Source organism: Mus pahari, chromosome X, assembly GCF_900095145.1.
Source record: "Mus pahari chromosome X, PAHARI_EIJ_v1.1, whole genome shotgun sequence".
In the NCBI taxonomy this organism is placed as follows: domain Eukaryota; kingdom Metazoa; phylum Chordata; class Mammalia; order Rodentia; family Muridae; genus Mus; species Mus pahari.
The window spans coordinates 63,996,656-64,023,962 of record NC_034613.1 but is presented as its reverse complement, the minus strand read 5'-3'; the positions used below and the strand labels follow the sequence as shown (position 1 = coordinate 64,023,962).

Genomic DNA, 27,307 nt, shown 5'->3' with positions numbered 1-27,307 from the left:
TCTTTCAACAAACCCAAAAGAAGATAGCCACATAAACATTATTCCACCTCTAACAACAAAAATAACAGAAGCAACAGTCACTTGTCCTTAATATCTCTTAATATCAATGGATTCAATTTCCCAATTAAAATAAACCATATACTAACAGACCGGATACATAAACAGGAACCAACGTTTTGCTGCATACAGGAAATGCACCTCAGTGACAAAGACAGACTACCTCAGAGTAAAAGGGTGGAAAACAATATTCCAAGCAAATGGTCCCAAGAAACAAGCTGGAGTAGCCATTCTAATATCGAATAAAATCGATTTTCAACCAAAAGTTATCAAGAAGGATAAGGAAGGACACTTAATACTGGTCAAAGGAAAAATCTACCAAGATGAACTCTCAATTCTGAACACCTTTGCTTCAAATGCAAGGGAACCCACAGTCATAAAAGAAACTTTACTAAAGCTCAAAGCACACATCACACCCCACGATATAATAGTGGGAGACTTCAACACCACACTCTCAGTAATGGACAGATCACAAAAGCAGAAACTAAACAGAGTCACAATGAAAATAACAGAAGTTATGAACCAAGTGGATCTAACAGATATTTATAGAACATTTCATCCTAAAGCAAAATAATATACCTTCCTTCCAGCACCTTATGGTACCTTCTCCAAAATTGACCATATAATTGGTCACAAAACAGGCCTCAACAAATACAAGAAGATTGAAATAATCCCACACACCTTATCAGATCACCACACACTAAGGCATAACAACAAAAACAACAGAAAGCCTACATGCAAATGGAAGTTGAACAATGCTCTACTCAATGATAATTTGGTCAAGCAAGAAATAAATGAAAGACTTTTTAGAATTTAATGAAAATGAAGACACATCATACCCAAACTTATGGGACACAATGAAAGCAGTGTTAAGAGGAAAACTCATAGCTGTAAGTGCCTACAAAAGAAACTGGAGAGAGCTTACACTAGCAGCTTGATAGCACACCTGAAAGCTCTAGAACAAAAAGAAGCAAATTTACCCAAGAGGAGTAGATGGCAGGAAATAATCCAACTCAGGGCTGAAATCAACCAAGTAGAAACAAAAAGAACTATACAAAGAATAAACCAAACCAGAAGTTGGTTCTTTGAGAAATCAACAAGATAGAAAAACCCTTAACCAGACTAACCAGAGTACATAGAGACAGTATCCAAATTAATAAAATAAGAAATGAAAAGGGAGACATAACAATGGAAACCGTGGAAATAAAAAAAAAACATCATCAGATCCTACTACAGAAGTTTATACTCAACTATATTGGAAAATTTGGATGAAATGGACAATTTTCTAGACACATACCAGATGCCAAAGTTAAAACAGAATCAAATAAACCATCTAAACAGACCCATAACCCCTAAAGAAATAGACGCAGTCACTAATAGCCCCCCCCCAAAAAAAATAAAAGCCCAAGAACAAATGGGTTTAGTGGAGAATACCCTATTAAAAATGGGGCCAAAGTTAAAACAGAATCAAATAAACCATCTAAACAGACCTATAACCCCTAAAGAAATAGACGCAGTCACTAATAGTCCCCCCCCCTCCAAATAAAAGCCCAGAAACAAATGGGTTTAGTGGAGAATACCCTATTAGAAATGGGGTACAGAGCTAAATAAAGAATTTTCAACTAAGGAATATTGAAATTCTGAGAAGCACCTAAAGAAATGTTCAATATCCTTAGCCATCAGGGAAATGCAAATCAAAATGACCCTGAGATTCCACCTCACACCAGTCAGAATGGCTAAATTCAAAAACTCAGGTGACAGCAGATGCTGGCGAGGATGTGGAGAAAGAACACTCCTACATTGCTGGTGGGATTGCAAGCTGGTACAACCACTCTGGAAATCAGTCTTGTGGTTCCTCAGAAAATTGGACATAGTACTACCCAAGGACTCAGCTATACAGCTCCTGGGCATATACCCAGAAGATGATTCAACATGTAATAAGGACAAATGCTCCACTATGTTCATAGCAGCCATATTTATAATAGCCAGAAGCTGGAAAGAACCCATATGTCCTTCAACAGAGGAATGGATACAGAAAATGTGATACATTTATATAGTGGAGTACTTAGCTATTAAAAATAATGAATTCATGAAATCTTAGGCAAGTGAATAGAACTAGAAAATATCATCGTGAGTGAAGTAACCCAATAGCAAAAGAACACACATGGTATGCATTCACTGATTAGGGGACATTAGCTCAAAAGCTCCAAATAACCAGGATACAATTCACAGATCATATGAAGCTCAAGGAGAAGGAAGACCAAAGTGTGGGTGATTTGGTCCTTCTTAGAAGGAGAACAAAATAATCACAGGAGCAAATATGGAGATAAACTGTAGAGCAGAGACTGAAGGAAAGGCCACCCAGAGACTGTCCTACCTAGGGATTCATCTCATATACAGTTACCAAACACTGACACTATTGTTGATGCCAAGAAGTGCATGCTGAGTAGGGGAGTAGGTTGGGGGGGAGGGTATAGGGGACTTTTGGGATAGCATTTGAAACGTAAATGAAGAAAATATCTAATAAAATAATTTTAAAAAGATAAAAAAGGAAAAAAAGTGCATTCTGAAAAGAGCTTGATATGGCTGTCTCCTGAGAGGCCCTGCCAGAGCCTTTCAAAGACAGAGACGGATGCTCGCAGCCAACCATTGGACTTAGGGCAGGGTTCTGAATGGAGGAGTTAGAGCAAGGAGCGAAGGAGATGAAGGGGATTGCAACCCCACAGGAAGAACAAAAATATCAACCAACCAGTCCCTCAAGAGCTCCCAGGGATTAAGCCATCAACAAAGGAATACACATGGCTCCAGCTGCATAAGTTGCAGAGGATGGCCTTGTCATGCATCAATGGGAGGAGTGGTCCTTGGTCCTATGAAGAATCAATAGATGCCCCAGTGTAGGGGAACTGAGGGTGGGGAGCTGGGAGTGGGTGGAAAAACCCTCACAGAAGCAGGGGGAGGTAGAATGGGATAGGGGGTTTGGGGGGGCCAGGAAAGGGAATAACATTTGAAATGTGAATAAAGAAAATATTCATTTAAAAAAAAAAGGACCTTTGTAATTACATAAGTATTGCATTGACTCTAGATAACCTTGGGGAGTACGGTCATTTTAACAATACCAAGTCTTTCAGTGTATTATTGTATTCATTAGTTTGGGTCATCTCGACAACAACTAGAGTAACCTGAGAAGAGGGACCCTTAATCAAAAAATTGCCTTTATCAGATTGGCCTGTGGGAATATTAGTGGAGGCAATTTCTTGACTAATGATTGATGAGGGAGTGACACTGTTGATTGTGCCACTTCTGGGCAGGTGGTCTTGGGTGCTATAAAAAAAACAGGCTGAGCAAGCCAGTAAGCCAAAATCCTCCATGGCTTCTGTGTGTGTGTGTGTGTGTGTGTGTGTGTGTGTGTGTATCTGTGTGTGTGTGTATCTGTGTGTGTATTCTTTTATTTCTTTTAGTACTTTTTAATAGTAATGGATGCAATTTCTCCTTCACTTACTTAAATTTTCTCTTACATATTTTATTAAATGTTATCCTATTTTTAATAAAATTGTTTTCCCAATTTCCTTTTGTGCACTGCTGATATAAAAACCAACCGATTTTGTGTTTTGAACATGAACCAAGAAACTTTGCTTGTCCAACTCTGATGTTGAACCTGTTGCTCTGGCTAGAACTACCAATTCAATGTTGAATAACAGTGGCAAATATTTATCTTATTGTTTCTGTTTTTATGTGGCACACTTTTATTTGTTAACAATGAGTATAACATCTAATTTACAGTTTTAATAAATGCCAATAAATGGTGTAGAAGTCCCATTCTATTTCTAGTTCTCTAAAGAGAAAGGGAAGAACTCTAACAGATATGGAGGGGAGAAGGAATTTGACATGTGTCCTAATAAGGAGGAGAATCCTATGAGAAAACAAACTAGTGGTGGATCTGTGCCTACTAGGACTTCAAGTCCAGAAGACAGGAATGTATGACTTCAAGCCCATAAGACAGGAATGTATTAGGTAAGTTAAAAAGAATGTTAACCATGAGTTCAAGACTTCTGCCTCAATTTTTATAACTGTTATTAAGAATAAAACATTTTGGGGCTGCAGAGATGGCTCAGTGGTTAAGAGCACTGACTACTCTTCCAAAGGATCTGAATTCAATTCCCAGCAACCACATGGTGGCTCACAGCCATCTGTAATGAGATCTGGTGCCCTCTTCTGGTGTGTTTGAGACAGCTACAGTGTACTCATACAATAAATCTTTAAACTGTTTATTTAAAAAAAAAGAATAAAACATTTCAGACAAGTAGGATTCAGACAAAAATGTCTTAAATGCATACCATTCTTAGGAAGTTACTAGAGGGTCTCTTTCAGCAAGATGACAATGAATCAAGACTCTAGACTATAATGGATACAACTCAGGAGAATAAGTGAAGAAACTAGTGGGGGCCCCTCCTCTAGCCCTCTCACCCCTCATCAGGAAATCAGCTGAACATCAGGCCTAAGGGAGATATCACATCTGCATTGGATAGTTTTATGGAGTAATCCTTAAAATGTGGAGATTTCAAGTGTTTTCATATTATTTCTAAGAGTTCAGAACTCAAGGAGTTGATAAAATCTATTCAAAACCTCCTGCAAAAGCAAAACAACAACAACAACAACAACAACAACAAAAACTATGTAAGAAAAAAAGCAGAATCACATTACACTAGTTCACATTAGCTAGTTAAAGAGGGAACAGAACTTACCTAATCGCAATGATGAAATTTATTTTCTGTTAAAATTAACCAATACACAAAACACATACAATGAAATTATGGTTACAATCTTGAGCATGGATGTTTGTAACTATGAATATTTAATAATCAAAAAGAGCCAAATCAATATTGTCTAAAATCAATTGTTAATACAATAAAAGGGCCAACTTTAGCTAGGTGTAGTAGCCCACATTTTCGAAGACCAACACAAGGGAGCACAGGATCATAACCTCAGACTGGAGCATATAACAAGACCCTGTCTCAAAGCAGAAAAATAAAAAGAATTCTACTTCATTAAAAATTAGAAAAGTAACAAAAGAAAAAATAATAACCACATTGTGGAGAATGGAAGTGGGATGGTATCAGTGACTATCATCTTTGTGACAACAAGATAAAACAACAACAATAACAATAGAGTTTGGGTTGTTTGGTTTTTGGTTCATTTGTTTAAAACAGGATCTCACTATATAGCCTTAGTTGGCCTGGAATTTATATAGATTCACCTGCCTCTGCCTCCTTTGTACTAGTATTAAAAGGCATGTACTGCTTTACCCAGAAATAGATTACCATGTTTTGTTTGTTTGTTTGTTTGTTTGTTTTGGTTTTTCGAGACAGGATTTCTCTGTTTATCCCTGGCTGTCCTGGAACTCACTTTGTAGACCAGGCTGGCCTCGAACTCAGAAATCCGCCTGCCTCTGCCTCCTGAGTGCTGGGATTAAAGGCGTGCGCCACCACGCCCAACTGATTACCATGTTTTAATGAGGAAATTAATCTATACAAACATTTAAATGGAATATTGTAATTCTGAAAAGACTTTTATGGCAGGAAGGCAAGAGTTACATCTCCATGGTAAATGTTTGCCTAGTATTAATGAGGCCCTGGGTTCCATCCTTAGCAACAGTAAAAACAAAAGTTTATGTAGCAACAGAGAAGTATCTATAAAAATCTCTAAATTTCTTAACATTTGGTCTTTGTTTTAGAACACACCAGTGAAACAGAAACTAGCAGTGTAACACAATTTGGAAAATATGGTCCAAGACTATGGTGATATAGCTAAATAAAGAGACTCGAGCTTCCTAGACTTTTACAATACTCAAAGTGATAAAAACATAAATTTTATTAGAGCTGTTAAGAAATAGAGTACTATTAGTGTCTCACTAATGAGAAAAATTAAATGAAACAGTGTTGTGGGAAATAATAAAAAGAATGGCAAGTTCCCGTTCTACCCCGGGCACTGGTGGGCCACCTGGGTATTATCATCTCAGCAGACTGTCTGGCCCGGGGCTCCCGAGATGTCTCCACCTGACTCGCTAAACTCCCCTGGCAGGTTGCTGCCACACCAGCCCAATGCAATAACAGCCCACCTCATGGTTAGCTGTCACAACTCCCAGTAACCTGGTAAAATCAAAAATCTAGAAGCTTATAATTAATCAGTCAGATTTATATATCAATAGATTCTCAATTCACAAGATGCCCACAGAATAATTTCAGGGCCAATTTATAATGGTAGAAGCTGCCCATCTGGATTAGGCAAGTTACCCCAATTATTCTATCCCTGTATGATATTATAGGGATAGACCTGTGACTATTTAAAGCCACGCTGAATCTGAATCATCCTGTTCATCTTTCATTTTGCTTCCTCCTTTCTCCTGTATCACCTGTCTCTGCAACTCTTAGCTCTGCCTCCCTTTTCCCTGTCCATTCACAGGCTTCCTGCTGCACTAATATTTAAATTAATTAGACAGGGAAAATCCTGCCACCATCAATTCTATGACTAGGCATTAGTCTATCAATAATAACATCTCTGTCATACTTACTCTGAGCTTTTTTGGGCTTGTATGGATTGGAAGCAAGTGTAGAGTACCCGACCAGTCTATTTAAAAAAAGGTAGAAAGGAAGTGTCATACATAAAAGGATTAATTTTGTTATTAATTTTTTTCCTGAGACATAATATCTGTACATCTTTACAAAGTATATTATAGTATCCAATCCACAATTATATAGTTTACAATGTATAATAACTGACTCAGTATGACAAGCATTTATCTTCAACCATTCAATCACTTTTGTACTGGACATTTTATAGCAATTTAGTACACTCTAACCTAAAACTCAAAGCCTAAGGCAAGTGGGAATACATTGTCACGGTCTTCTTCTCCCTACTGCAGCCACACCAATTTCCTCAATGTTCCCTGAAAATGCCACTCACTTTAGGGTGTTTGCACTGGCTATTTCTTCTGCTAGGGATGATCTCCCCCCCCCCCAAGAAATACTCAGGACTCGATTTCTTATCTTTCTCCGACCTTACCTCAATAACCCTTCTCATTGAAAAGTCCCCTGATAATCCTACAAAAATTATAAAGATGTTTCTCTATTCTGTGTCTACTTTGTACACACACACACACACACACACACACACACCTGTATATGCATACCCCTATACATACACTACCTTTGTGTTTTTGTCTTCTATGAAACAGGAAAAAATAAGTCCTACAAAGCCTTGATCCATCATTTGGTACATGGCTTGTGTACGAACATCTGAAATATAAATAAAAGCATTCTGTTAAATGGGCTGGGCTTAGTGGTACGCACTTTTAATCCCAGCACTCTGGAGGCAGAAGCAGGCAGATCTTTCAGTTCCAGGCCAGCCTGTCTACAAAGTGTGTTCCAGGACAACCAGGGCTACACAGAGAAACCCTGTCTTACAGGGGGGTTAGGGAGGAACCTTATTTAACAGATTTTATCCAGAGATAACAGTAATGTCTATCAATTATCCTATCAACATTCATATTCCATAGGAAAATAGGGATATACTATAATAACATGAATGTTAGTGCATATTTTGCCAAGTTAAAGCAATATTATAAAAAGTTTGCTATTAAGTAATAACTCCAAGCTACTTAGCCCAAGACTGTCCCAACTATGAAATGAAACATAGAAAAAAATTGAAAACTTCAGCTATCCCCAAAACTTGATAATTCCTTCTAGGAATAGAAGATAGGCTTTGGAAGTGACAAAAATATTTTTTAGAATAAAAGCCTTTTGATGACTGTGATATGTAATGGAGGAGAAATGATATTCATGTGAGAGAAATAAACACTTACCAACATGTGAAGGCCAAACAGTTATATGAGGGTGAGAATGATACCAGCCAACAACTCTCATGGGACGACCTGTTAGTTCAGCCAACCTGTATGTTTGTCAAGGTATTTTCAAGATAAAAAACATCTTTATGCTTATAATAAAGGGTCAAAATATATAATTAAGGGTGAAATAAGGTTCATGCCCAGAACTGCCAATGTTATTCCTTAAAGTCAGTCTTTTCTTTAAATATAATTTGTATTTCTATTACATTGTCTTAATCTAATTATGCAAATGTTTAGTCATCCAAATCTTTCCATTCTCTGCAAAGAAGCTTGTTTCAATCTTCAGGATTCTTTTATATGTTCAACTTGAGAATCTTCTGACTTCTCTGTCTACTTCCACTTTTGGTAAAGAAATATAATAAAAGTGTGTGTGTGTACATATCCAGTGGTTCTCAACCTTCCTAATGATGCAACCCTTTAATACAGTTCCTTGTGTTGTAGTGATCCTCAACCATAAAATTATCTTTTTGCTACTTAATAACTATAATTGTACCTTATGAATCACAGTTTAGTTTCTACTATTCTGTAAAATGCTGCCTAGTTTTCCTACAAATTACCTATATTAAAACATAACCAGGGCTGGCGAGATGGCTCAGCGGTTAAGAGCATTGACTGCTTTTCCAAAGGTCCTGAGTTCAAATCCCAGCAACCACATGGTGGTTCACAACCATCCATAACAAGATCTGACTCCCTCTTCTGGAGTGTCTGCTGCTTGTGGACGTTGTACATCGTGGTGCGCACTAGGCTCCGCACCACGATGTACAACGTCCACAAGCAGGTTTATGAGTTAATTAGAAAAAAGTGACTTTTATTATTATTTGTTTTTTTTTTTTTTTTTTGGTTTTTCGAGACAGGGTTTCTCTGTGTAGCCCTGGCTGTCCTGGAACTCACTTTGTAGACCAGGCTGACCTTGAACTCAGAAATCCGCCTGCCTCTGCCTCCCAAGTGCTGGGATTAAAGGCATGCACCACCACCGCTCAGCGATTTATTTATTTTTTTTAAAGGGAGTACTGTCTACTCAGTTCATTGATTGGCTGGGTTTCCGGGTGCTTAATTCTTGCAATTCTTTATACATTCCAGATATTAACTGCTTCCCTGAAGTACAGCCAACAAAGATCTTCTCCCATTCTGTGTATACATGAGTACAGGTCATAGAACTAAAAGTGAAACCACAAAAGGGAAAAAGAGGTGCTGAGGAAGGGTATATGAAGGGTAACACAACATATAGGACATGAAAGCAGAAAAGGTTAACTGGGGGTACAGGAATATTGGGAGAAGGGGAAAGAGTAACAAAAGTAAATTGTTTTAAAGTGCAATAAAGAAAACTAATTATATGCTGATTTTTAAAAATAAAATATTAAAAGAAAAACATACTCAGAGGCTGGAGAGATTACTTAGTGGTTAAAGACCACTGGCAACTTTTTCAAAGAATTGAGGTTTGAGTCTCAGCATCTGCATAGCAACTCACAACCATCTGTAACTTCAGTTCCAAGATCTAACACCCTTTTCTAGCCTTCATGGGCACCAGGCATACATATAGCACAGACATACATGCAGGCAAAACACTCACATACATAAAATTAAGTGTGTATGAGTGGTGTGCACACACACCCCCTACACACACTACATTTTATACAACTAAGCCCGAGGACCAATACAAGAGTTTTTGAGCTAGGATCTCACCATGTAGGCTAGGCAGGCCTCAAATTTGCAATCCTCCTGCCTCTACTTGCCACTTGCTGAAATTACAGGTGGAACCACCACACCTTGTTTTAATGTTTTTAATGTACAAATGACAAGAAAATTTTGCTTATTCTTTTAGCCTGTCTCTTAAGCTATAGACTGAGAAGAATGTACCACATGGCAGTGAAGAGTAGATGTGGCAATCTGTGTAAGATGTTTAGCTCTGTGCCTGGCTCCCAGTAAATGCTTGACAAATTTAACTGTAATGGTGAAGTATAGTCATGTACCCAGACATTACCTGTTTGGGAATGAACTAGTTTCCACTTGAATATAAGTAATCTCAATGATAAACAGCCTTTTCGTAACTATAAGAATTTTATATGGGCAGTTATTTGTTTTTAAAATATACAGAATGGCAATGTTCAATAGATGGAAAACAAAGTAAGCCTGTGAGATGACTTCCAGACTACACAAGAATATGGAAGGAAAACTATAGTCAAGCCAGGGCTTAAGTGAATCATTAAGTTTGGTGGCTTTTAGGGTGAAGAACATCTTCAAAGGGACAGAACCCTAGATATGTCCCATGGGTCACACTTGAGTACTCTACAGGGCATAGAGGAACAAAAGTATGAGAGAAGGACCTCAGGTCTAAGAAAAAGTAACTGCTCCTTATAAAAGTGATGCTAAGTAACTACATAGCCCTGGGAAGCAGGATGGGAACCAGCAGCTATTTCCCCCTACCCATATCCTGAAAGGGTAAAGAGGCTCATCTTTAGGAGGTAGGGGACATAGTGCTTAGAAGAGTCCTGCTTTAGAAGTGAGGAAAACCTCCTTTACTCAGTTATTCTGCTCCACACAGTTCACCATGAAAAGGCTCAGATGCTCTCCAAGTTGCTTAAGACCAGCTTAGAAGTGAGCTAATGGATCTATACAGCAGTACAGAAAAACCTAGAGGATAAGGACATCAAACCCCACATTGTCAGAGATGAACACATTTGTGATTGTCAAGGGTTAGTTGTGGCAGGAAAAAGTTGGGTGTGGGTATGAAATGTAGAATGTAGAATGAGAAAATAGTGTTATATCTTTAAAACTTTTATTATTATTGTGTGTATGAGTTGTTCTACCTTTAAGTGGGTTTTAAGGATAGAATTCAAGTCATCGGGTTTCTGTGGAAAGCACATGGAACTATTTTGCCTGTCCCCAGTTTTGAGAGTTGATTATTTCAGAGGTTATACATATCATGTGACAAAGTAGCACAGAACTTTAAATATTCTATCACTGTCAATTTCCTATCTTTTTTGTGCCATAAATTTGTAATATAGAGCTAAAAGATAAAATAGGTCAAGGTTACAAAGACATTCTCTGTATTATTTTTGTAAATTCTAATGGATTTATAAAGATTTCAGACACAGAATTGTTATAAATATAAAGGGTAGTCAGGATTAAAAGTTAATATCAAAATATAAAAAGAACCATAGCTGGGCGTGGTGGTGCACGCCTTTAATCCCAGCACTCGGGAGGCAGAGGCAGGAGGATTTCTGAGTTTGAGGCCAGCCTGGTCTACAGAGTGAGTTCCAGGACAGCCAGGGCTATACAGAGAAACCCTGTCTTGAAAAACCAAAAAAAAAAAAAAAACCACCATAATTATATTAGGGAACACATATATACTTACCCTAAGTAAATAGGAAAAAAATACCACCCTTCTTGCAAAAAGATAATTTTCATATATATAAAATACCTATATTACCAAAAAAGATTATCAAACCAATAGAAAAACAAAGGAAATAACCAGATAATATTGTAAAAAATATCATTAGCTCTTAAAATAAAAACCTCATTTTAAACTGCACATAATGGTACACATCTTTTATGACAGAGGCAGATGGATCGCTTTGAGTTTGAAAGAAACCTGGTCTACACAGTGACTTCCAGGCCAACAAGAGTTACATAGTGAGACCTTGTCTCAAAAAGATAAAAACCAAAAAACATCAATAAGAAAAACCCAAGTTTACTCATTAAAAAAAATACAAGTGTGTTCCAAGGTAGCCAGAGCTACATAGTGAGACCTGTCTTAAAAATAAGTAAATAAACAAATAAAAACAAAATTAAAAGTTGAAAGAAATGAAACTATTTTATTTTTGAAACAGAGTGTCACTATATACCCCAGGCTGGCCTCTACCTGGTAAGTACTAGGACTACAGAAATGTGCCATCATACTCTATTTTGCTGGGCACATTAGCAATAGTGAAACACAGAAGAACTATCATTGATGAGCTATCACATTTGGGCGTCTGTCTTGACACTCAGGCCCAGCTTCATATAGATGTGGAACCTTGTAGTAGCTGACTGACAACCAGCTTGCTTTGAATCTTCATAAAGTAACTGATAGCATTCATGGCCAAGCTTTACTTCTCTATATAGATTTTCACATTTTTGGGGATTCAATAAAATGTGTATGTATGTGTATATTCTAGGAAATGTTAGCAAAGTTTTCAAAGTTTTGGTTGGTAATAATATATCTGATAAAGAAGTCTCTCAACAATTGAATAGGTTGAATTCTATAATTCCTTCAATAAATAACCTTGCAAAAATTGAAAGGCAAGGAAGTAGGCCATGCTAAAAGAAACTGGTGATAATTCTTCCATCCTAATATGGGATTCTGATTGACAATTAAAGCTTGTACTTTCTGGTGACAGAGTTGCTACACAGAGGCTGGAGAGATGTCTTACTGGTTAAGGGTCTGTACTGTACTTGCAGAAGTTGTGGGTTTGGTTACCAGCATCCATATCAGGCAATTCAAACCTGCCTGCAACTCAGCCCTAAGGGATCCAATGCCCTCTTCTGGACTTTTTAGGCACCTTTATTTACATATGGTACACATACCCACACATAAAATAATAAAATATATATTTTAAGATTGTTGCATTATAATACCCAAATATCGCCAGGAGAGAGCTGGTCTCCCATGAGTGCTGGCACACCTGTGAGCACAGGTAAGACCACCACTTCTGCTCCGAGGGACCTGCCTGGAGACCTCAGAAAACAGGAACCAAGGAGAAGCCTGGTACAAGATCCTTCCAGTTTCCATCTGCAGCTGGAGCTGATCCTGTACCATAGCGCTCTATATACAAATACTGTGCCAGGAAAGAGCTGGTCCTAGGATTGCAGGCACACTAGTGAGCACAGGTAATACTACCACTTCTGCTCTGAGGGACCTGCCCAGAGACCTCAGGACACAGGAACCGAGGACAGAATCCTTCAGGTTTCCATCTGCACCCTGGAGCTAACCCTGTGCCAAAGTTCTCCATATCCAAATTCCTCCCAGAGAGAACTGGTCTACCAGGAGTACTGACACACAGGCTTGCAGGAGGGAAAAGCCACAGTCAGAGACAGCAAGACCAGCTAACACTAGAGATATCCAGATGGAGAGAGGCAAGGGGAAAAATATAAGCAACGCAAACCAAGGACACTTGGCATCATCAGAAACCAGTTCTCCAAACACAGTGAGCCCTGGATATCCCAACACATCAGAAAAGCAAGACTCTGGTTTAAAGTTACAATTCATGATGATGATAGAGGACTTTAAGAAGGACATAAGTAACTCTCTTAAAGAAATACAGGAGAACACAGGTAAACAGCTAGAAGCCCTTAAAGAGGAAACACAAAAGTCCCTTAAAGAATTACAAGAAAACACAACAAAACAGATGAAGGAATTGAACAAAACCATCCAGAATCTAAAAATGGAAACAGAATCAATACAATAAAGAAAACACAAAGATAGACAACCCTGGAAATAGAAAACCTAGGAAAGAGATCAGGAGTCAAAGCACAAGCATCACCATCAGAATACAAGAGATAGAAGAGAGAATCTCAGGTGCAGAAGATACCATAGAAAACATTGACTCAACAGTCAAAGAAAATGACAAATGTAAAAAGCTCCTAACCCAAAACATCCAGGAAATCCAGGACACAATGAGAAGACCAAGCTTAAGAATAATAGGTATAGAAGAGAGTGAAGATTTCCAACTTAAAGAGCCAGTAAATATCTTCAACAAAATTATAGAAGAAAACTTCCCTAACCTAAAGAAAGAGATGCCCATAAACATACAAGAAGCCTACAGAATGCCAAATAGACTGGACCAGAAAAGAAATTCCTCCTGTCACATAATAGTCAAAACCACAAATGTACAAAACAAAGAAAGAATATTTAAAGCAGTAAGGGAAAATGGTTGAGTAACATATAAAGGCAGATGTATCTGAATTATACCAGACTTCTCACCAGAGACTATGAAAGTTAGAAGATCCTGGGCAGATGTCCTACAGAGCCTAAGAGAACATAAATGCCAGCCCGGGCTACTATACTCAGCAAAACTCTCAATTACCATAGATGGATAAACCAAGATATTCCATGACAAAAACAAATTTACACAATATCTTTCTACAAATCCAGCCCTAAAAAGGATAATAGATGGAAAACTTCAACACAAGGAGGGAAACTACACCCTAGAAAAAGCAAGAAAGTAATAATCTTTCTACAAACATGAAAGAAGATAGCCACACAAACATAATTCCACCTCTAACAACAAAAATAACAGGAAGCAACAATCACTATTCCTTAATATCTTTTAATATTAATGGACTCAATTCCTCAATAAAAATACATATACTAACAAACTGGATATATAAACAGGACCCAGCATTTTGCTACATACAGCAAATGCACCTCAGTGACAAAGACAGATATTACCTCAGAGTAAAGGGCTGGAAAACAATTTTCCAAACAAATGTTCCCAAGAAATAAGCTGGAGTAGCCATTCTAATATCGAATAAAATTGACTTTNAACCAAAAGTTATCAAGAAGGATAAGGAAGGACACTTCATACTGGTCGAAGGAAAAAAATCTACCAAGATGAGCTTTCAATTCTTAATATGTATGCTCCAAATGCAATGGCACTCACATTCATAAAAGAAACTTTACTGGGGGCTGGAGAGAAGGCTCAGTGGTTAAGAGCACTGACTGTTCTTCTGGAGGTCCTGAGTTCAAATCCTAGCAACCACACAGTGGCTCACAACCATCTGTATTGAGATTGGATGCCCTTTTCTGGTGTGTCTGAAAACAGCTACAGTGTACCTACATATAATAAATAAATAAATAAATTTTTAAAAAATAATCCGATGCTCTCTTCTGGTGTGTCTGAAGACAGCTACAGTGTACTCACATACATAAATAAATCTTTTTTTTAAACAAAACTAAAGCTCAAAGCACACATTGCACTGCACACAAAAATAGTGGGAGACAACAATATCTCACTCTCACCAATGGACGGGTCATAGAAACAAACTAAACATAGACACAGTAAAACTAACAAGTGATGGACCAAATGGATTTAACATATATTTATACAACATATCATCCTAAAACAAAAGAAGCCGGGCGTGGTGGCTCACGCTTTAATCCCAGCACTCAGGAGGCAGAGGCAGGCGGATTTCTGAGTTCAAGGCCAGCCTGGTCTACAAAGTGAGCTCCAGGAGAGCCAGGGCTATACAGAGAAACTCTGTCTTGAAAAAAAAAAACAAACCAAGCAAACAAACAAACCAACAAAAACAAAACAAAACAAAAGAATAAACCTTTTTCTAAGCACCTCATGGTACATTCTCCAAAATTGACCATATAATTGGTCAAAAAACAGGCCTCAGCAGATACAAGAAGATTAAAATAATCTCATGTATCCTATCAGATCACCATGCACTAAGGGTGGTCTTCAATAACAACAAAAACAACAGAAAGTCTATATACAAATGGAAGCTGAACAACACCCTACTTAATGATAACTTGGTCAAGCAAGAAATAAAGAAAAAAATTAAAAACTTTAGGATTAAATGAAATTGAAGGCACAACATATCCAAACTCATGGGACACAATGAAAGCAGTGCTAAGAGGAAAACTCATAGCTCTGAGTGGCTCCAAAAAGAAACTGGAGAGAGCAGACACTACCAGCTCAACAGCACACCTGAAAGGTCTAGAACAAAAAGAAGCAAATTCACCCAAGAGGAATAGAAGGCAGGAAATAATCAAACTCAGGGATAAAATCAATTAAGAAGCTTTATATACTAACAAAATTTGTAGAAGTGGCTAATAATATGGTCCTGAAGTTTAAATATACAGAAATGATGAATATCAATGCCACCAAGTTTCAATGCTCCAATTGATACAGCAGAGCAACTACTATGTGTTCAGAAACCTTGCAATGAATGACTGCTATACTAGGCTAAGAAAGCAGCAGTGATGACCTTACCTAGATTAAAAAGCTACTACTGTCCTAAAGGAACAGATTTCATAGTTGATAGAAAATTCATAAAACGAAAGACAAAAAACAAACAAACAAACAAACAAAAAACCTATAGGAGGTAATGAAGAGATGTCTGGCTGCTCTTCCAGAGGACCCAAGTCCATAAACTCCAATTCCAGGGGAATCTGATACCCTCTTCTAGGCCTCCTTGGACCTTAGGCATATACGTGGCATACATATATGCAGGCAAAACAACCATATACTTAAAACAAACACAGATTTTTTTTAAAAGAAAAGGATAGCAGCAATTTTTCATGACTATTTTATGTAACTTCTTAAATATTTGATAAATTTGTGTAAAGAGTTCTATTAAAAGCTAAAAATTGGTTCAAAATAATATAAACATGCAAAGCATAAATATACTTGAATACTGAAATAATACATGACTAGTAAGAGAGTATATTTTTATGTATAAGCAATCCATGATCTTTGAAAAATTGAAGTTTTTATTTTAAAAGATTTGTTTATTTTATGTATGTGAGTACACTGTGGCTGTCTCCAGACACACCAGAAGAGGGCATCAGATCCCATTACAGATGGCTGTGTGCCATTATACGATTGCTTGAAATAGAACTCAGGACCTCTGGAAGAGCAGTCAGTGCTCAGAACCCCTGAGCCATCTCTCCAGCCCCTGAAAAGTATTTTTAAAAGGTTGTGTACGATCTAGAACATTCTATATCTTACTCATATTTCAAAGTATTATAAAATATAAAATTTGAAATATGTAAAGAAAATATGTGATATCAACAAAGTACTCTAAATGTATATTAAAAATTTTAAATCCTAAAATCTAGACACAGGAAGAAGAAAGTAAAATTATTGCTTCTTTATTTCCTGTCTGACTGGAAGACTGTACTCCAAGTAATAAGAACATACTGGTGGCACATGCCTTTAATTCTAGTAGCACTTTGAGGCAGGGGCAGGTGGATTTGAGTTCAAGGCCAGCCTGGTCTGCAAAGCAAGTTCCAGGACAGCCAGGGCTATACAGAAAATGTCTGTCTTGAAAAGAAAAAGAACAGATGTTGATGATACAAAGTGTGTATTTTGTTACTGAGTTCCACTGAATTATTAACATAGAAATGTTAAATTCACTATTAACAATTTTTTATAAAAATGGACCTATAGATACAAAAATGTAAAATTTAAATATAGGTAGTATACATGCACAGTGTTAACTTTGAAAAGTTTACAAAAAATCTAGGTGTGAGATCTGTTGGCTGATACCTGCAATCCCAGCACTCAAGTAGAGGCCAAATCATACAGTATAAGACCACTTCTTAAAAACCCCCAAATAACAAGGTGCAAAAAGTATTCAAAAATTTATTTTCTCCGGTCTTATGCACGGATAGAGCCAGTAGTCCAGTAGAACAATAAACCACCAGAGGCACTGATGCAAGTTCAACTTGCCATAGGTAAAGTATACAATTCAGACTACAGGAAAATAAATCATTCTTTGGTTATTTTTAGCATGGAATTACATGTTAAGTTCTTCAAATTGAATTTTCTGAGGGAAAGTTTCATAAACTAATCTTTTCAAGGATAAGATAGTGAACAACCTAGAAATTAGAAAAACTGGAACGGTAGGAAGGAATAGAGTCAATATGTAAGATCTATGATGGGAGGCAAAGGGGGCTGCCTATAAAGCTCACTGTTATTGTTTTTTACCCTAAGACCTATGAATATTTATGAGCAGGACCATCTAAAACTTTTATTTCTTCCAATAAAAGAAACAGGAAGAAATGAAATTCTAATAAATCTGGGATGAGGAGATGGCTCAGTTCACAAAGTACTTGCCTTGTAAGTGCAAGGTCTTGCATTCCATGCCCAGAACTCATAATCCAGTCAGAATGGCTATCATCAAGTAAACAAATAATGGGTCTGGATAGATGGCTCAGTGGTTAATATTGTTTGTTGTTCTTGAAGAGGACCCAGGTTCAGTTCCCAGCACCTATGTGGTGACTCACAGCCATCTATCTGTAACTCCAGTTCTAGGGGATCTAAATAACTTCTGATCTCTACAGACACAAGGTACATATATGATATAAAGGCATACATTAAAGCAAAACATTCATATAAATAAAATAAATCTTAATTTAAAAATGAAAACAATTAATCCCAGCACTTGGGAGGCAGACGCAGGCGGATTTCTGAGTTCCAGGCCAGCCTAGTCTACAGAGTGAGTTCCAGGACAGCCAGGGCTACACAGAGAAACCCTGTCTTGAAAAACCGAAAAAAAAAAAATTAAAAAATGAAAACAAATGCTAGAAAGGTTATAGGGGAAAGTAAATGGTGGGAGTGTAAACTGGCACCATGATGATGAAAATCAGTATTAAAGTTCCTCAAAGATAAAACCAAAAAAAACCCAAAAAAACAAACAAGCAAAAAAAAGATTACATACTGGAGAAGAACCCTACAAATGTAATGACTGTGATAAAGCCTTTTCCCAATATGGTAGCCTCCACACTCATAGAAGAACACATACTGGAGAGAAACCCTTCAAATATAATGAATGTGATAAAGCCTTTTCCCAATATGGTAGCCTCCAGACTCACAGAAGAACACATACTTCAAATGTAATGAATGTGATAATAAAACCTTTACCCAATATGGTTATCTCCAAACTCATAGAAGAACACAGACCGGAGAGAAACTCTTCAAATGTAATGAATGTGATAAAAACTTTTCAAAACACTTTCACCTCAAATTATAAAAGAACACATACTGGATAGAAGCCTTACAAATGTAATCGATGTCACAAAGCCTTTTCACAACACAGTAATCTTCAAATTCATAGAAGAATACATACAGGACATAAACCCTACAAATGTAATCAGTGTGACAAAGCCTTTTCCCAACCTTGTAACCTCCAATCACATAGAAGTATTCATACTGGAGTGAAATCTTACAAATGTAATGAATGTGACTAAGCCTTTTCCCACCATTATAATCTACAAATTCATAAAAGAAGGCATACTAGAGAAAAACCTTACAAGTGTAATCAGTGTGTGAAAGTCTTTTCAAAACATGGTCATCTTCGGGCTGGTGAGATGGCTCAGCGGGTAAGAGCACTGACTGCTCTTCCGAAGGTCATGAGTTCAAATCCCAGCAACCATATGGTGGTTCACAACCATCCGTAACGAGATCTGATGCCCTTTTCTGGAATGTCTGAAGTCAGCTACAGTGTACTTACATATAATAGATAAATAAATCTTTAAAAAAAAAAACATGGTCATCTTCAAATGAATGAAAGAATCCATACTGGAGAGAAAAGCTCCGAAGGAAATGGATGTGAGAAAATCTTTTTACAATGCCATCATTTCTGAATGTATAAATGAACATACTGAAGAGAAAGACTGTGAATGTGGCCATAGTCTTAATCGTCATGAACATATTTGTATTGGCAAGAATCCTTCTGAGTATAAGCAGTGTGGTAAAGCCTATGCCATGCAAAGTTATCTCCTAATGCAACAAGGAGCACAACTGGAGAGAGAGATGGACAGAGAGAAAGAGAGAGACTGTATACAATGTGGTATACCTTTGCATATCACAGTTATCTTTGAATACATAAAAGGGCACATAATATATCTCAGAATACATAAAAGACACATTGGACAGAGAAACTCTGTGTGAATAATGTGGTAACACAGGGCTTACAGACTTGTAAGAAACCTGATAAAAATAAGGAATGTGGTAAAAAAAAAGTTCCTCAAATATATAACTCAAATATAACTACAATAAGACACAGCTATACCATTCCCAGGAATATACTCCAAAAAATCCATAGCCTAATACTGAGATACTTGTACACTCATGTTCATTGCTGTTGCATTCACAATAACAAGGAAATAAAGCAGCCTAGAGGCCATCAATCAATGAATGGATAATTAAAATATAGTATAAACACACAACAAAATCATTATTGATCTTTTAGGATTTGTAAGTAAACAGAGTTAGAAAATATTATATAGAACGAGGTAACCCAGACCCAGAAAGACAAACAGCATATGTTCTTTTTCATATTTGGATCCTCCTTTTAACTTTTTTTTCCTTTGGTTTTTTGAGACAGGGTTTCTCTGTATAGCCCTGGCTGTCCTGGAATTCACTCTGTAGACCAGGCTGGCCTCGAACTCAGAAATCTGCCTGCCTCTGCCTCCCAAGTTCCCAAGTGCTGGGATTAAAGGTGTGTGTCACCACCGCCTAGTGCTTTTAACTTTTATATATGTGTATTTTTGTGGGAATAAATGTGTGTACACATGAGGAAACCACAAAGAGGCCCATGAGGGGTAGGAATAAAGCTTTAAGAAAGCAGATGGACTGAGTAATAGAACACATTGTGTAAGCAAAAAGAAAATACTTAGGACAGATTTAAGTGGGCAGCAGGTTGAGGGAGCAGGGAGGTGACTGAACAGATGGAATAAGGGGAGTCCACTGATAGTAAGAATGTAGGAAAATATACAAAAACTTGCTACTTTGTAAGGTAAATTTTTAAAGGTAGAAAATGTTTAAGAAATGTTTAAGAAACAATACCTGAATACATGCACACACATGGGGAGAGATGATTTTTCCAAATAATTAGATCTAAAGGGTAAATATGAAGAAGGGGAATATTCGCCAGGAAGAAACTATGGAACCAACTAAAGTTAAGAAGATAGCAATTACATTGGTATGGCCCAGAGCCTACAAAGCATCTCAAGCATTATTAAGGATATTTCTGCCTCTGTTGAAGCTGCAGACAGCTGCTCTGGAGAAATTTCTACACGGTCCTTTCTCTTGTCAGAACGCCGCAAGATGATGACAGAATGGATATGAACAATTCTGATGGTATCCATCTAAAGGGAAATCCATAGAAATGGTTACTTCTGTCTTTGGCCAACAACACTTCCTTCCCCAATTGCCTATAATTATAGGATTATATTTTATTAAAGTAGCAGTAGGAAATTTCACTTTCAAAAACTGATACTTTTCTTATGAATGCAATTTTGGTTTATTTAATTATTATTATTATTATTATTATTATTTGTATTTTTGAGACAGTTTCATGTACTCCAGGTGGGCCTCCAATTTGCTATATAGGTTTGGGATGGGTTTGAACTCCTGATCCTCCTACCTCTGCTTCCCAAGTGCTATAGTTATAGGCATGCATCACTATTCCCAGTAAATAAATGTTTTAAATGTAGCATATCCCAATCAAGAGATATATATTTCAGAGTATTTAGAATGAGAATGTACTCTTTGAATATTCATCTAAGTTGTACAAAATGCATTATATAAAGGAATATAAAACAGTGTTCAAAAGGCAAGGAGTATGGTTGAGAAGAAAGTACTATAGATGAAACTTCACTAAAATAATGGAGACAATTGGTGCTAAAAGAACTGAGAAGACTAGAAAAAATATTCAGAGAAGGTAGGCAAATGTATGCATTTGATTGCTGTGTATGGACATATAGAATTTCTATAGTTGCCAAATAGATATATGAACTACAAAAGAGGTACAGTGTGAGTAAAATGTTTGAGAGATTTTTTTCAGAGTTTGAGGTGGAATGGTAAATAGTAAGGCTAAGAACAGACAGAATGTAAAAAATGTACAAAGTTCTTAATATCATGCAGTGGCTTACAGGATGAACAGGAAGAAAGAAAATTAAATATGGCAATGTTTTTTTTAAGTAGTATTGTAGCTTAGGTTCAAATAGAATCAGTTGGGAATCATCAACAAAACTTTCATAAGGTAATCACCAGAGGCCTGGGCCCTAAATCAAGAGGGGTGCCCACATTTAGAATATTGTAGAGTAAAAGGGAGAAGAAAGACAAAGAAGACATAAAGAACAGTGAAATGGTTCAAGTTTGGGGTAGGGATGGGAAGTGGCTTTCAATGTCAGAAGTGAAAGGACAAGGATGAAATCTCAAAGCAAGTTTTTGAAGTAAGTTATGATCTCCCTACTGTACAATATAGAAGCCATTAGGCACAGCTCTTAAAATATGTCAAGTCTAATTTTTAAATAAGCCATAAATGTAATACCCACTGTGATTAAAAGGCTTATCTGTGATTAAGGGGCTAGAGAGATGGCTCAGTGGTTAAAAGCACTGAGTGCTATTCCAGAGGTCCCAACTCAATTCTCAGCAATGACATGGTTGCTTACAACCATCTGTAATGGGATGTGATGCCCTCTTCTGGTGTGCCTGACGATCTCTACAGTGTACTCATATACACAAAATAAATAAAAAGGGGGGTGGGTGGGAAGAATGTGAACTATCTCAACATTTCTTAAATATTGACTACATATTGAAATAATGCTTTTCATATTAGAGCTAAATGAAATATACCCTTATATTAGCTTTATTTTCATCTTTTGGCTGTAGTTACTTATTAAAGAAAGTGTGAATGTAGTTGAAAGAATAGTCAGCATTTTTGGTAGGATAAACTATCCTGAACAGACAAAAATCAAGACAAGGTACAATTTGCATAAGAAATACTGACTATTCTTTTAAAAAATTAATAAAATGTTGCTCAAGGAATAACCTTTCTTTTTGTTGTTGTTTGACAAGGTCTCAGTCTATAGCCTAGGATGGTCTGCAACTTACTTTGCAGCTTAGGTTAGCCTGAAATTCACAATAATCCTTCTGTTCCGACCTCCTTAGTGCTGCGATTACAAGTGTAAACAATCACACCTGGCTTTATAATTTGTTGAAAACACAACACAGATAGCTCTACAGAGTTTAAGTCTCAGAAGGTTGCTATGCTTTTCTATTATTGTATTACTTGGAGTTTCTATAGATCATGTGTTGCTATTTTATGGTTCAGTAGCTTTTCACACATTCTCCCTTCTGTGTTAATATTTTCACAAATATTCTGAGAGCACTTTCATATTAAGTTCCTGATCATATTATAAATATAAAATCACTTTCTCCTGCATACGTATTCTTTCATAATCATTATGCACCTATTTTTACTAGAACACACAGTGTATCATAATTATTTTCACACTTTTCTCCTCTATTAGAATGCAAGCTTCTCAGGAACAGAGACCATATTTTATTTATGCTTTCTCACCAGTAACTAGTACAATGTATGGCAGGCATAAAACAGATGAAAAATAAAATTAGAAACAAATATAGATGCATACATAGCCTCTCAAAGAATAACAAGACAAATAACTGACTTTTCAACAGGAACTATGAAATCCCGAAGATTATATCTTAGAATACTAAAATAAAATAGATGCAAACAAGGAATTCTATAGTAACTGCAGATAAAATAAAAGACATATTCAGATATCCAATGGAGGGAATTATAAAAACAGAAATGTTATAGTTCTTCAGAAAGAAAGGTAATTCCAGAAAACTACAAAAAGGTAAGTGCCATAAAAATATCTGTATAAACACAATGAATACAGAGTGTACAAAACAGTAGTAATAGTGTTAAATAAAGCTTTTATACATAAATATATAATATAATATATATAATATACTCATATATATGTAATTAAAAGGTATGACAATAACCCCAAAAGTAAAGGGTATAAATTAACATAACCAATGTTCTAAAATTTTATTATGAATACTCCCCAACTTATAATTATTTTACCAAGGATTTTTCAACTTTACATTGATGGGGAGGTGGTATACATTAGATAGAAATTGTACTTTAAAGCCGGTGTGGTGGTGCACGCCTTTAACCCCAGCACTCGGGAGGCAGAGGCAGGCAGATTTCTGAGTTTGAGGCCAGCCTGGTCTACAATATGAGTTCCAGGACAGCCAGGGCTATACAGAGTAACCCTGTCTCGAACCACCCCCCCCCCAAAAAAAGAAAATGTACTTTAAATTTGAATCTTATCCTGGGCTGGTAATAAACATGTAGCCCAATATATTTTTGAAAAATATGAGCTGTTCTTAGTGAGCCATGCAATCATGAAGATAAACAACTGATAATGCATAGTGTGCTAGGAAGTTTGGTACTTTAGGTGTATTATACACTTGGGTGTCTGTTATTTTCAGCTTAGAGTAAGTTTATTAAGATATTACAAAGTTGTATTATTGGAAAAACAGTAAAAATAGTTGTATTATACTTAAATGAATACATATTAAAATATGTAGAATAACCACTAAAAAATAAAAGACTATTGTAACTAATAAATGGAGGGTCAAAATAGAATAATAAAATATATTTGAATAATACAAAAGGTAAGGAAAGGGAAAAAGAATAATTCAAGACAAAAGGTAGATTAAATAGTAAGCAAGAAAATGGCAATTGAAATTCATATATAAATTAGTAACTACTAAAAATAACTGAAACTCCAAATAAAAAGATCGTCAGATTGGATTTTTATAAGCTGCTAATAAGAGCTATAAATATTAGCATGCAAACATGCTAAAATCAAGGGGAAAAGGTTTACAAAAAAGTAGTGACCAAAGGGATATATAAAATTAATACGAAGGCTTTTGTTCCTTTTAAAAACTGAGAGTGACTTAAGTATATCATTTACAGCCTTATACATAGGAGAAATGTTATGGTAAATCTAGGTTGTCAATTTCGTTGGGTTGAGTGGTTTCTTGAGTAAGATTAGGGACACTCACTGTTGGTGTGCCCGTTCCAGCATTTTCAAAGAGGACTGATTTGCAGGAGAGTCTCTCCCCCTGGATGTGGATTCTCCATGCAATAGTCTGGGAGTCCAGATGGAATTAAAGAAAGAGAAGAGCAAACCTGCCTGAGCTAGTGCATGTAGCACTGTATCCATCACCCACAGCCACCAGACCCCATCGCCTTCAGCCATCCAGTGAAGGTGCACACCATCTAAACTCCTGGGAGTTTCCAGGCCTGTAGTAGAGCTGCAGCATTTATCCTCCTTGAACTGAGGCTTTCATCTTCTTGATTTAGCCTGTATGGAATTATCCCACTCTCCAGCAAGCAGACAGGCAATTTTGGACCAACCAGGCCCCAACTGGGTAATAAATCCTATAAATTGCCTTTTGTAAGAAAGAGATTTCAATTCTATTGCTTCTGTTCCTCTAGAAAACTTTAATATAGGAAGAAAGGAGGCTTAGAGGTTATAGTGAAGGAATTTGTATATAGTAAATAAAGATAGTAAGTAAGTAGATGCTTTGCCTAGTAGCTTGGAGAAAGGATAAGAATTACTTTTACTGCACTTTACAGAATCCTTGGGCTCTAATATATTGAAGGAAAATCCAACTAGTTTTATATAATTAGCCTAGAAAATGCCAGGAAAACTGAGGTGGGAGTGAACACTCAGGAGAAAAGCCAGAGTGGCATATCACAATACCATGGATAGATTACCTATGCAAAGTATAAATAGACTATTGAGGATTGGGTAAAGAGGTAACAAGATATATGAACCAAATTTTCAAAGTCTTAGGATTTAGGCTTGAAAACAGACAGCAACTGCAAGGAGAAGACAAGAGTATAATGTTGATCAGGTTCCTACAAAGCACAGAAACTAACTAGGTCCCATTCTAACGAGATTTTTCATCTGATTTTAGCATGGAAAAAAAAACTATGCTGCACAATTACAAAGTGGATTAATATCCTGGCTGAAGTCAAACACACTGATGAACTTTCTCCCCAATCATAAATTTTGATCATGCAGAAATTTATCATACATACCTTTTCTGGGACTGTGCGCATTTCAGTTCCAGTGTATGTAAATTTGGAGTCACTCCTATTGGAGATAGATTAGAAAAGAGAATAATTAGGGTTTAGAGTAGAAAAAGGAGTCAAGGAAAAATAACATAAACAGTTTTTGCAATGTAACCTTAGCTGAAACAGAAGAGGGAGGAAGAGGAACAGAGTAGATTCCAGGTTTTAAGGAGGAGGTTTGATAAACAATAAGCTACGCTTTGCAGTTTAAACAATAGAGACCCAAAGGTTTTACCATCTCTGAAGCTTTCAAGCTACTAGGTACCTCTAGGATCTGTAGGGTTCGCAGGGGCAGGACAGAAATCCACTGATAATTTAGATGGGTAATGGCTCAACAAGGGAAAAGCCTCTCAATATGTAGGCATTATCTGCCATAAGGAAAGTAAGTGGCCTATCCCTGGTGTTTCAGGAAAGAGAGATATAAAACACAAAAAGCAAGAAAATGGAATGCAATAGAACCAAATGTCAAGTGTATTGATAGTCATTTTTAACAAGCTGCCTTTATTCCAGTCAACAAAGTTCTATTCATTTAACTATTATGCAGTAATCAGTTAGGCTCCTGGATCTCCAACAAAATTCTATGTTTAAGAACTTTTACAAATTCACTTATGATGTTGATTTCTTCAGCCAGATTTTCCACATAGGAGCATATATATTTTACATAAAGATTATGCTATGATTTAAGGTTAAAATGAATCTTTAGGATAACAGTAGAATTCAGATTATAGTTAGGCATCTCTATACTGTTTAAAACATGTAAATACTGTTAAAAGTTGCTGTAATTCTTCACTAAGAATCAGTTTAGAGTTTATAATATGTAAATAAACAAATATAGTCTTACCTTATGTCATCATTCAACTAGAGTAGGAAAGAGCAGAAAACATTAATGACACATTTATTTAGTTATAGGGATGCAGATTTACATGAAAATTAGGCCATATCACACACAACAGTATGAAAGACTGGAGAATTCATTCTGAGTACTTTAAAGCTATACTGTACTTCCTCATCTACTTTCAAATATCTGTAACATTTAGCCACAAAAGAGACTTTGGAGTCCATGAAACCCTTCTGTTTGAGTTCTTTGCTGAGCTTTAAAAATGCTTTAGTGATAGCTAGCTCTACTTCTCATAGGAAAAACTGGTGGCAAGACACAAGGCTGTAACCGTGGGCTACTTGTTTTCTAATACCTCGATTAACTCATGCCAGAATGTTTCTGGCCTGGTTTGCAGTTTTAATCACTGGTATGATAACCCCCATCCCCTGAGTTCATGCAGACCGCTGAGGGTTTACAGGAACATAATCATGGATCAGAGCGTCAGAGGAAAAGTACCCTGCGACAGCATTTAAAAAAAAAAAAAAAAATCTAAGGACCAAATCACGTCCCTATGGCCTCCTAGCCGCCTCCAGGACCACGGGGTATTGATCAGCAAGATTTCAGCCAAGGTGGCCGACTTACCTCCCCTATACATAGACCCATCACCTCCTCCTTTTCTGTGCTCAGAGCATGGTTGAGACAAACTAGGAAAGCGTCAGACTCAAGATGAACCGCCTGGACAGCTTGCACTACCTGCACCGCCATCTTCTTTCCACTCACGTCCGCCAAGGGTGCACAGCGGCTTGTCCAACCGGGTGCTCAGACGCAGCCACCCGCCCTGCGCTTGACGC

At 36.8% G+C, this 27,307-nt stretch overlaps 1 protein-coding gene across 3 annotated transcripts in view; it reads right to left on the bottom strand.

Moving 5' to 3' along the window:
* Brcc3 (BRCA1/BRCA2-containing complex subunit 3) overlaps window positions 1-27,307 on the bottom strand; it is a 37,248-nt gene extending 9,941 nt beyond the window's left edge. For 2 of the 3 annotated variants that reach the window (XM_029534073.1, XM_029534072.1), the window contains exons 1-8: window positions 27,099-27,253; window positions 26,481-26,497; window positions 25,607-25,661; window positions 24,562-24,648; window positions 20,700-20,819; window positions 7,916-8,003; window positions 7,261-7,349; window positions 6,626-6,681 (exon numbers count right to left, since the gene is read on the bottom strand). In XM_029534073.1, the coding sequence (XP_029389933.1) occupies window positions 6,626-6,681; window positions 7,261-7,349; window positions 7,916-8,003; window positions 20,700-20,819; window positions 24,562-24,648; window positions 25,607-25,661; window positions 26,481-26,497; window positions 27,099-27,221 (635 nt within the window). In that variant the 5' untranslated portion in view covers window positions 27,222-27,253. Of the gene's footprint in view, window positions 1-6,625; window positions 6,682-7,260; window positions 7,350-7,915; window positions 8,004-20,699; window positions 20,820-24,561; window positions 24,649-25,606; window positions 25,662-26,480; window positions 26,498-27,098 lie in introns of all 3 variants that reach the window. The other variant, XM_029534074.1, reaches the window with a different exon arrangement.